The 10,532-nt window shown below is 55.7% G+C and overlaps 2 protein-coding genes across 14 annotated transcripts; one reads left to right on the top strand and one right to left on the bottom strand.

Moving 5' to 3' along the window:
• The first annotated feature begins 222 nt into the window (after positions 1 to 222).
• CCDC189 (coiled-coil domain containing 189) lies at positions 223 to 3,973 on the top strand. Of its 13 annotated transcripts, none has more exons than XM_040649438.2 (8): positions 223 to 388; positions 771 to 802; positions 1,095 to 1,155; positions 1,932 to 2,077; positions 2,164 to 2,234; positions 2,715 to 2,831; positions 2,918 to 3,032; positions 3,801 to 3,973. In XM_040649438.2, exons 1-8 carry the CDS (start codon positions 351 to 353, stop codon positions 3,959 to 3,961), a joined length of 741 nt encoding a protein of 246 aa, XP_040505372.1. In that variant the 5' UTR covers positions 223 to 350; the 3' UTR covers positions 3,962 to 3,973. The 13 variants fall into 13 exon arrangements, 12 of the variants coding, with proteins under 12 accessions (XP_040505372.1, XP_004945753.1, XP_040505374.1 ...); XM_004945696.5 differs by having other exon boundaries at positions 223 to 454; positions 1,090 to 1,155; XM_040649440.2 differs by lacking the exon at positions 2,715 to 2,831.
• Positions 3,974 to 4,907: 934 nt separating this feature from the next.
• Positions 4,908 to 8,508, bottom strand: PRF1 (perforin 1). The gene is made up of 3 exons (XM_046901804.1): positions 8,476 to 8,508; positions 7,579 to 8,120; positions 4,908 to 6,494 (listed from the first exon to the last, which is right to left on the bottom strand). Exons 2-3 carry the CDS (start codon positions 8,109 to 8,111, stop codon positions 5,093 to 5,095), a joined length of 1,935 nt encoding a protein of 644 aa, XP_046757760.1. The 5' UTR covers positions 8,112 to 8,120; positions 8,476 to 8,508; the 3' UTR covers positions 4,908 to 5,092.
• Between the last annotated feature and the right edge of the window lie 2,024 nt (positions 8,509 to 10,532).

Genomic DNA, 10,532 nt, shown 5'->3' with positions numbered 1-10,532 from the left:
CTGCTGCTCCAGGAAGTGCAATGGAAGACTGAAACAAGGGTGCTGCTAAGAAGTCACTCTGTGATTGGTTAGAATCCCTGCAATCTCGGAAGGATGACGATGGGGATTGGCTAGCGTCCTTTCTCCAACCGCTGTAGGAGGGCAGTGACCGCTTCTCTGATTGGCCATCGCTTTTTACACCTTACAGCAAGCCTCCTGCCAATTGGCTGCCTCCTCTGGCGCGGCGGAGAGACGGCAGCCATAGCAACGGTAGGGACCAGAGAGGTGGGAGCGCGCGGAGCGGTTCAGGGCGGCTGGAGCCCTGCCCCCGTCTGCAGTGGGCAGGCAACAGCGGCCTGTGTTGTGTCACCATGGCAGCCGTAGTGCGGCCCGTAGGCCGTGGTTGCAGGTGATGGACAGTAAGGTCCCGCCAGCGGTTTGGGACCTAACCGTGTCCTCAGGGTCGGGGTCTGAGGCAAGTGTGCTGAGGCTGGAGAGGCCCCGGTGCTGAGGACAGCTGTGGCCCCGCTGGCAGCTCGGAGCACCCTGTCCCTGTGCCGAAGTGTGGGCATGGAAGTGGCCCTGCTCAGCGGGTTGGGGCTGCACCTTTCCCCGGGGCTATGACAGCGATGGCTCTGCCACTTGGATTGGAGGTGTCATATGCCCATCCCTACTGTGGATGGTGCTGGCCATGCAGGGGGGTAGTGCTAGGGCTTCCTCGTTCCTGGGCTTGGGCTTGGGCAGTGGCTTTGACAGTGGCTATGCTCACAGCTCTGCTCGTTTTGTCCCAGCCTGACAGCTGTGAAACCAGGATACGTCTGTGGTGAGTATGGCCCTATTCTGAAATATCCATCCTGGATCTGCTTTACCTTCTTGTCCCCAGCCACGCTCAGGTCTCCTATTGTCAGCTGTCCACAGTTGCCCCTTCCTCCTTTCTGTCCCTTATTCTTCCTCTCAGGACTGTTCAGGTCAGTGGGTTCCCAACTGCATATCTGGGTACCCACATCCCCAGCTGTCTTCTTTCTCCCTCAGACTCCACTGTCTCTATCTGCCCGCATGTCCCTTGTCCTCTCCTCCCTGCCATTCCCTAGTTTAGCTCTGTTTCTGCAGGACAGACCTGGATGTAGGGGCCGTGGAGCGACTTCAGGCAGCCCCAACCCTGCAGGATCGACGTGCGTAAGTGAGGGGGCAGGGTTGTCTGTAGGGGTCTTGGATCTGGCTCCTCAACCTAGGACACTCTAGAGCACCCTGGGTCACTTGAGACACCCAGGATTAAAAGTACCTGGAGGCTCAGCCACCAGAACAAGAACAAGGCACCCTGGAGACACTGTAGAACCATTATGGAGCACCTGGAGCCCTGTAAGACATGCTGGGAACATACTGGGACATTGTGGAGATTACAGACATTTGGGGGACAACCCCAGAACATGCTCTAGGCATGCATGGGACACCTGAAGAATGCCTCTGGGAATCCCTAAAAAAACCCATGCCTGAGACCACTGAGACAGCCCTGGTACCTTACCTCAGGATACCCAGGGATGTCACTGGATGAACACCATTCACCGTTACGTGCTTATAGTCTTCCTCTCATCCATGTGGTATCCTAGTTCTCTGTCAGTCCCAATGTCCCACTCAAGACACCTTAGAACCCAGTCCTGGGTGCATATGTCCCCTCCTAAGATGCCCCCATATCTCTCACTGGTGTTGCTGTTCTCCTTCACAGCCCTCTAGGTGTCTGTGTCCTCCCCATAGGCTGTTACCACTGTGTCCTACCTCTCGGAGTGTCCCAGTGTATCACTGTTCCTCTCCCTGAAGGTGCCCACATTGCATCTCTGAAGGATGTTCTGGTCCCTTTTGGTTTCCCTGCTGTGTTGTCCCAAGTTGTCCCTTTCATGTCCATGTCCCTCCCGCTGTCTCTGTCAGGCCCTCTAATGGTATGCCTGTTCTTCCAGTGTACTGGCAGAGGTCCTTCCAGGTCCTCCTGTCCTTCTGGATGCCTATGAGGCGGCTGTGGAACTGGGCCAGGAGTTAGAGCTGTCCCCAGGGCCACTCTCAGCCCTGCTGGGCATTGTGCGTTGTGCCATCTCCATGTGCACCCGTGAGTGCAGGGCAAGGAGGGGTTGGGGGGTGGGGGTAGCACAGAACTGCAAAGGTCTCACTCACCACTGACTGCCCCAACCCCAGAGACACCCCTGCCTGATGTGGAGGAGTGCTACGCCTACTGCAGTGAGCTGCTGCTGTGCCATGCTGTGCACGTGAGTCTTCACCCCTCACACGCTTATTGGTCCCCAGGTGCTCCTTACACAACCCTTGTGTGCTCAGTGGTACCAGCGAGCTCCCTGCACACTCCCCATGTTTCCCAGCATCCTCACAGCAATCTAAATATGTCTCATGAAGTTATTGGCATTGACACACTCCATCTATGCTTACTGAAGCCTACATGGTCCTCACATCCTCCCCACGCACTTGTAGGGCTTCCTGTGTTCCATGCATGCTTTCCATTTGCTTACTTATGTCCCCAGCACTCCTGGCATTCCTGTTGGTGCCTTCATGTTCTACACACTTTTGCCTTGTACTTGATTGAGCCAGCACACTCTTGCACACTTCCTGCAGCCTCACCAGAACCTGCTTGTTCCTTGTGCTCTACACCCTCCCCTCCTCTCCCACACCCTCTGCATGCTTCCCAGCCACTGACTTTCTCTTGCCTGCCGCTGCCACGGCACCATCCGCTGTAGCATCCGCCGGTCAGTGTGGCTGTATTTGGGCTGAGCCAGGTTGCCCGCATCGCAGCCCACCTCTTTGGATCTGTCCTTCGGCACGCTAAGCTTTATGCCTACGTCCTTACGCCTCAGGTGAGCTCAGCACTGTTGAAAGTAAATGTACAATGGAGGTGAGGCCTGCCCTGATTCCACTGCCTGTCTTCTATCCCTGAGCCCAGGCTTGCCTTGACTTGACCCTGGTTTATTTGGATAGCCCTGAGCATGGCCCAGAGGGAGAGATGCCTACCACCCTCCCCGAGGAGCAAGGAGAGACTGCTGGGAATCCCAACACAGGTGGGATCCCCCTGGCTGAGGGGTTATGAGGAAATGCTGGGATTTCAGGTCTAGGGGAGTACAGGGTAATTAAAGGGATCATAGGGAAAGCGGAGGGGCACCCTCATATCTGGGATATACCCTAGAGTCTCAGGGGGCTGAAAGATCATGGGGAGGGTAATGGCAGGCCCATGGGTTCCTGGGGGCGTACAGTGGTCCCGGTGGTCTGGTGGGATTAAAGGGACAGCTTGTGGTTATGATTATGATGAGGGCCTTGTGAATCACTACAGCATGCAGAAGATCAAGGAGAGTCCTTAGGGTTGTGAGGTTCTGGGAGAAGTCTGGAAGGCTGTCTAAGACCATGGGTGGCCTTGGGAACTCCCAAGAACAGCCCATACATTGCTCCATTCCCATGGTTCTTCTATGGCCTTTTTTTTATCTATCAGCAGCTTTGTCTTGAGCCCTGTCTTCTCCATGTCTTGCTGTGTTCCTGGTGACGCGTGTCCCTTGTGTTTCCAGTCTCTGCTATGCCCTGTGCCAGGTTCTTAACCTGTCCCTACTGCTCTGTGCTCCCAGGCACTTCCTTGCTACTGGTGTCAAGCTGTAGCTTCTGTCACCCTCTGTGCCCTGTTTGCATGTCCCCCCAGCTTTAGTATCTGACCTCTGCTCACTCATATCCTCTCCATATTCCCAGGGCCTCTTGTGTCCCCTGTAGTGTTGGGTCCTGAGCCCTGTCTTCCCACATCCCCTATGCCCCCATACCTAATGCCTGTGTGTGTCTGTTTCTAGAGCCTCTGTTACAGGAGGCAGCAGTACCTGAGCTAGTGCAGGTTCCTGCAGAGATGCATCTGAGTAAAGAGGATGTCTCTGGGTCTCTCCGGGCCTCTTCTAGGGGCAAGAAACACCTTAGAAGACCTCAAGGATCCCGCCAAGGAAATAAAAGGCCTTAGACTGTGCCAGCATCTCTGTTGTCTCTGGAACCCACTGTATGTGCATCACTTATTTGATGTGTTTTTGTGTTGTTGTACAAACAGAAATGTCTGCAGAACTGACACGAAGAACCACACACATCAGCATAGGTTAGGGGATGACCTGCTGGAGAGGAGCTCTACAGAGAATGACCTGGGTGTCCTGGTGTCCAGCAGGGTGATCATGAGCCAGCAGCGTGCTTTGGTAGCCAAGAACGACAATGGGACCCTGAGGTGCATTGCCCAAAGCTGGGCAATTTGCTGTACGGAACTGCTTTAGTGGGGTGGCCTAACATGGTCTCTGGAGGTCTATTCCAGCCCTTACAATCCTGTGATTATGTGATCAGACTCTATGGGTCCCTATGGGGCTCTTTGGGGCTCCCTGTGCTCTATGGGGCTCTATGGGTCCCAATGCCCCACAACCTCTCTGCCCAGCCCTGTCAGGCTCTGCCCACCCACATCCATCCCTGCCCCCTGTCGTGGTAGCCCCGCCCCTTGGGGGGCAGCTTGTGGGGGAGGGGCAGCTGTGGGGGAGGGGAGGTACATGGCACTGTGCCAGGACCCTGCCCACACCTCCCCATGGTCCCTTGCCCCAAGTCTCCCCATAGAGCCCATAGTGTCCCACACCTCCCCCAGCCCCCATAGCACATGCAGACTGCTTCCCCACAACACCCCATAGCAGCCACATAGCATTCCTTGGCCCCACATCTCATGCAGTCCCATAACCCCACCCTCTGCTCCACAGCCAATAGGAGGAGGGGCGGTGCCCCGGTCACCACTGTAATTGGGGGTGGGGAGGAGCATCAAGGGGTCCCACGGAGGGTGAGGTCACAGTAGAGAGACCCATAGCCCGTATAGCCCTATAGAGTCCCGTAGCCCCATAGAGACCCATAGCGTACCCCAAGAAAGCAGACCAAGTGAGAGGGGATGCTGCAGCAAAAAGCATTTAATCCTGCCCACAGCTATGGAGCTGAGGGGAGCGGGGAATGTGTAGGTCCCACAGATCACACTATACCAGAGGTGGGGGGACACCAGAACTTGTGGGGCAGTAGCTGAGGCTGTAGGACCAAAGGCCTCCATGTGTGGGTCCACCATCAACATGAAGGGTGGATGTTATGGGGCTGGAGGAGCTGCCCTGTAGCGAGGAAATGGAATCCGTGGATCTGGATCCTTCTTGAGATCCACTGATAGATTTTGAGGGTTGAATGATGGATTTTGGAGATCTGATGATGGATCTTGGTGGTCCTCATCCTCAACCATTGTCCTATTGTCCTCAGAAACCCCCAGTACCTCCCAAAAATTATCCTGCTCCTCCTCCTCCTCCTCCTCTTCCTCCTCCTCCTGCTCCTCCTCCTCACCCTCCTTGTGCTGTGGCCATGCCACAGGGCCAACATCTCCAGACTTTGGTGGCCACTGTGACAATCGATAGAGCCCCCCCTGACCTTTCGGGGGCTGTGGAATGTACTCTGAACATTCAGAACCCCCCAGACTTGGCCCACACATCGCGCTGTAGCTGAGCTTCAGGTGACCGCCTCCTGGAAAACACACAACGTTGCGCTGCTGTCTGCCTGTGGCCTGCACCGGTAATTCGCACACCCCTAAACGGTCGTCATTCCACCCATTATCCTGATCCCACACCTCCACCTTCATCTTTTGGTGTGGGTGTAGCATCACCCACCCGAAATCGAACCGTGCGCCCCACCTGGGCCGATTGTTGTTCCACACCGTTGCTGTTCGTACACGTTGACCATTGAAGTACAACAGCACATATGCATCAGTTGGGGTGAAAAAGTCACCACGCCACCCACTGCCCTCCAACACTGTCACTGTCACCTGCGCCATCCCGCGGTGTTTGGAACAGCAGTCGGCACTGACCGCGTTGTTAGCTGCACACCCGCACTGACACAACCCAACGGCACTGTGACCAGCACACTGTTGGCTGCAGTTCACCCTCAGCGCTCTCCATGCGATGTAGTGACTGACGGCTGCCTTCAGTGCTGCCTGGCGTGGATCCTGGGGGGGCAGCAAGGTGTGCAGGGGCCTGACAATAGAGGCGACCAACCCAGGCAGGCGTTGCAGGGAGCTCAACCACTTGGCATAGTTCTCTGGTGGACCGTAGAGGAGGTCGCCATGTTGCTCACCACCTTCCACCTCCACCATCCGTTCGTCAAAGAGTTGATGGAAGGCACTGTGGGCACTGTTTTTGGATTTGGCTTTGCGGCACGCGCTGGACATGGCGCTGAACGCGGCTGACTTCATGTTGGCGGTCATTTCTGCACTCAAACAATCAGCCACTTCTTGGGTGCCGGCGCCCATCATGGCGGCACGGCACGAACGGATGGCGGTGATGGAGCGGAGGAGGCCGCCCAGTTGGGCCGAGTGGATGTAGTGGGTGCCGTATGCAGCCAAGAGGTCGGCGTAATCCGGGGCAGTGGTGGGGGTGTAGTGGGGGGGGAGGGATCGAACAGCATGGAGGAAGTGGGAGGATGGTCTGGGTTTGTGTGAAGCTGAGATCCTGTAGGGGGGGAATGAGAGAGAAAGTCATTGGGGCTCTATGGAGCCTTTGGAGTTAATGGGGAGGTTATGGGGTGACTGAAGTGTCTATGGGGTGATTGGTGGGGTCTATGGGGTGTTGGAGGAAAGCTGTGGGGTGACTGGAGAGGTCTGTGGGGGATTCTATGGGGTCTGTGGGGTGACTGGGGGGCTGTAGGGGGGTCTGTGAGAGGCCTATGGGGTGATTGAGCCGTATGTGGGGTGACTGGGATCTATGGGGTGTCTGTGGAGGTCATTTCTGCACCCAAACAATCAGCCACTTCTTGGGTGTTGGTGCCCATCATGGCGGTGTAGCACAAGTGGATGGCGGTGATGGAGCGTAAGACACTCTGTAGATAGGGTAATTGAAGGGGTCTGTGGGGTTCTGTGGAGTGTCCCTGGGGTGTCTATGGGGTGGTTTGGGAGTCTATGGGGAGGCTACAGGGTGATTTGGGGGGGGTCTGTGGAGTGTCTATGAAGAACCAGTGGAGGGGTATGGGCCGTCTATGTGATGATTACAAGAGTCTATGGGGGGATTGGAGGAGTCACTGGGGGGGGGGGGGGGGGGTTGGGGTGCTGGAGAGGGTCTATGAGGTGATTGTGTGGAATTAGTGGGATTTTTGAGGGGGATTTGGGGTGCTGTGGGTGTTGGAGGGGTGTGCAGGGGTCTGTGGGGTGGAGGTGGAGGAACAGAAGAGGAACAGGAGAGGAGAAGGAGGAGAGACAGAGAACACAGAGGAGAGGGAAGAGAGGGAAATGGAGATGGGGAGATAGGGGAAAGATGGAGAAGAAAGACAAGTGGGAGATGGAGGAGAGGGAACAGTGGTGGAGGAGTTGGAGAAGACATGGAGGATGAGGAGATGGGGGGAGAGGAGACAGAAGAGAGATGGAGATGGAGGACAAGAAGGACAAGGGGAAGATGGAGAGATGGAAGATGAGGAGGACATGGTGGAGAGGGAGGAGAAGGAGGAAATGGAGGAAAACTGGAGGAGAAATGGAAGAGCTGGGGGAGATGAAGAGTGGAGATGGAGAAGCAGGGAGAAGGGATGAGGGAGCTGGAGCCCCACCAGTAGTGCACGCAGTGCAGCTCAGTGCTGGCGAATGAGTAGCGGTCCTCCTGCTCCTTCTGCATTCCGAACTCCGCCACCCGTGAGTGGGACCCGGCCACGGCCAGGGCAACCCCCATCCCCGGGTGGAGGGCCACCCTCAGCCCCACTTTCCAATTCTGCGCCATCTTCTCTGTCTGGGACACCAGCGTCTTCATGGACTTCCTGCCAGTGGCCAGCGAGGACCTCTTCCGGCACTTACTCCCTGCTCGCCACTTGCTGATGCCATTGTAGAGGAGGAGGGACCGTCCTTCGTGGAGACGGTCCACGCAGACAACGCAGTGCCTGCTGGTGGGTTTGGTGATGGCCAACACTTGGCCCTCGGTGAGGGACATGGTGGTGACATCCAGACCTGAACCCACAATGTCGGTGCCGGGGACGGGGGGGACCTGGCAGGATTTGCCAACGGCACGGTGGCACTGGGGGCAGATGGTGGGGAGATGGTGGAAGAGGAGGAGGATGGAGAAGGCAAGACAGTGGGAGGTGGTCTTCATGGTGATTGGCTGCAAGGGAATGAAAATGTGGTGAGGCCATGTGGGTGTGGGCATGGAGAGGGTGAGGGAGGTGGAGGAGGTGGGGACACAGGGATATGGGAACGGGGGGGGCATGGGGATATGGGGACACAGGGACTTAGGAATATGGGGATATGTATACGGGAACATAGGGACAATGACAAGGAGATGTGGACATGGGGACATAGGAACAGCGGGACACAGGGACATAGTGACAAGGTGTCGTGGGCAAATGGGCACATGGAGATATGGGGACACAGGGACATGGGACATCAGGATATAGGGCTATGGGGACATGGGAATATGGGGACAAGGGGACATAGGAATATGGGGCACTGGCACTCACCTGTCCTCTCCGCTGTGTCTCCAGCTGTGGGGTGTGTTCCAACACCTCCTACCCCCACATCCCCACCCCCACCGTTACCCTTCACACGTCACTGCTCCCCAAGTTGGGGGTGATACTTCCTGTCCCCTCTAAAAAAAATTATATGTGAGGTTCCCAGCAGCTATGAGTCACCATGAGGGGGAGTGGCATACACATCGCCTCCTAGCCACGGTGATACAGGATGTGGGTCAGAGCATGGGGGGTGACAACGGGGCTGGTGCAAAGTGCTTTTTTGGAGGGGGACAATAGGGACATTGTATGCAATGGGGGCAATGGGGATACTGGAGGCATTGGGGATAGTGGGGGACATGGGGACATTGGGGACAGTGGGGGCACTGGGGATACTGGGGACATGGAGATGGCACCACAGAGACAAAGTTGGGGGCAAACTGAAGACAGCTGGGGAAGGGGAAAGCAAAGAGTAAGGGTAAGGGAGAAGAGGAAGGGGAATGGAAAGGGAAGGAGAAAGTGGAAGGGGGAAGAGGAAGGGGAAAGGTGAACTGGGAAGAATAAGGGGAATGGGAAGGGAAGGGGGAGGCAGAGGGGAAGGGAAAAGGAAGAGAAGGGGCAGGTGAAAGAGAAGGAAGAAGAGGAAGGTGGAAAGGGAAGGAGGCAGGGGAATGGAGATGGGGAAGGGGAAAGGATATGAGGAAGGAGGATAGGGAAGGGGGATAAAAAGGAGGAAGGGGAAGTGAAGCGGAAAGGGATGGAGAAGGGGAAGGAGGAAGGGAGAAGGGGAAGAGAAGAAGGGTGTAGGAGAAGAGTGAAGAGGAAGGATTCATTGAAGGGAAAGAGGGAAGGAAGGGGAGAGAGAAAGGGTAAGAGTGGAAGGGATGGGGAAGGAGGAAGGGGAGAGGGAGAGGGAAATGGAAACAGGAGGAGGAAGGGGGGTGGGGGAAGTGGAAAGAGAAGGGGGAATGAGAAAGGGAAAGGGAAGTGGAACAGGAGGGGAAAGAAAAAGGAAAGAAAGGGCGAAGGGGAAGGAGAAAAAGGAAGGGGAAGTGTAAAGGGAAAGGGGAGGGGGAAGGGAAGGAAAGGGGAAAAGCAAGTGGGAGGGGAAGGAGAAAGGGAAGAGAAGGGAGAAAGGGGTAAAGGGCAGGGAGAGGGGAAGGGGAAGACAAGAAGAGGGAAGGGGAAGGGCAAAAAGAAAGGGCAAGGGAGAGGAAAGGGAAGGTGAGAAGGGAACAGGTAGCAGAAGGGAAAAGAGGAAGGAGAAGGAATGGGGAATGGGAAAGGGAAAGGGGAAGGTGGAAAGGAAACAGGTAGTAGAAGGGGAAGGGAGAAGAGGAAGGAGAAAGGGAAGGTGGAAAGGGAACAGGTAGGGGAAGGGAGAAGAGGAAAAGGAAAGGGGAAGGGTGAAGAGGAAGAAGAAAGAAAAGGGGGAAGGGGAAATGGATGGAGGAGGAGGAAGGGAAAAGGGAAAGGAGAAGAGCAAAGGGAAGGGGATGTGGCAGGGGAAGGGAAAGGGGAAGGTTAAAGGGGAAATGAAAGGAGAAGGGGAAAGGGAAAAATGTGGGGGGAGCAGGTAAGGGAGGGAGTTGTGGAATGGAAGGGGGGAAACAGGAAGGGGAATTGGAAGGCAAGGGGAAGGAGATGCGAAAGGGGAAGGATAATTGTAAAGCAGAAGGGAAAGGCTAATGGAAAGGAAGAGGAAAGGGAATGGGAAGGAAAGGGGAAGGAGAATGGGAAGGGGAAGATGGGAGTTGAATGGAAAGGGCTAAGGGAAATTGGAAGGCGAAAGGGATAAAGAAAAGGGGGAGTAGTAAGAGGGGAAGAGTAAAGGGATAGAGTAAGGAAAAGATGGAAGGGAAAGGGAAGGGGGGGAAGGGCAAAAGGGAAGGAAAAAGAGAAGGGAAGCACAAGAGGATGAGGAAGCACAAGGAAAAGAGAAAGGGGAAATGAGAAAGGGAAGGGGAGGGTAAGGGGAGTGAGTGAGAGTGTTAAGGTGGAATATAAGGTGGAAGTGAAAGGGGAAAGGCAAAGGATAAGGGGGAAAGGTAAGAGGGAGGAGAAAGGGA

The sequence above is a fragment of the Gallus gallus genome, chromosome 17, assembly GCF_016699485.2.
Source record: "Gallus gallus isolate bGalGal1 chromosome 17, bGalGal1.mat.broiler.GRCg7b, whole genome shotgun sequence".
In the NCBI taxonomy this organism is placed as follows: domain Eukaryota; kingdom Metazoa; phylum Chordata; class Aves; order Galliformes; family Phasianidae; genus Gallus; species Gallus gallus.
Note: the sequence above shows the minus strand (reverse complement) of the source record. Positions and strands in the feature narration are given on the sequence as shown.

Excerpts from the sequence above, each read along its gene's own strand:
- CCDC189 (XM_025141458.3), top strand. The coding sequence starts at position 392 with ATGGACAGTAAGGTCCCGCCAGCGGTTTGGGACCTAACCGTGTCCTCA. Across the intron at positions 455-770 it reads CCTCAGGGTCGGGGTCTGAG|CCTGACAGCTGTGAAACCAG; the intron begins GCAAGTGTGCTG and ends GTTTTGTCCCAG. Across the intron at positions 1,156-1,931 it reads ACCCTGCAGGATCGACGTGC|TGTACTGGCAGAGGTCCTTC; the intron begins GTAAGTGAGGGG and ends CTGTTCTTCCAG.
- PRF1 (XM_046901804.1), bottom strand. The coding sequence starts at position 8,111 with ATGAAGACCACCTCCCACTGTCTTGCCTTCTCCATCCTCCTCCTCTTC. Across the intron at positions 6,495-7,578 it reads CTGCACTGCGTGCACTACTG|GATCTCAGCTTCACACAAAC; the intron begins GTGGGGCTCCAG and ends CCCCCCCTACAG.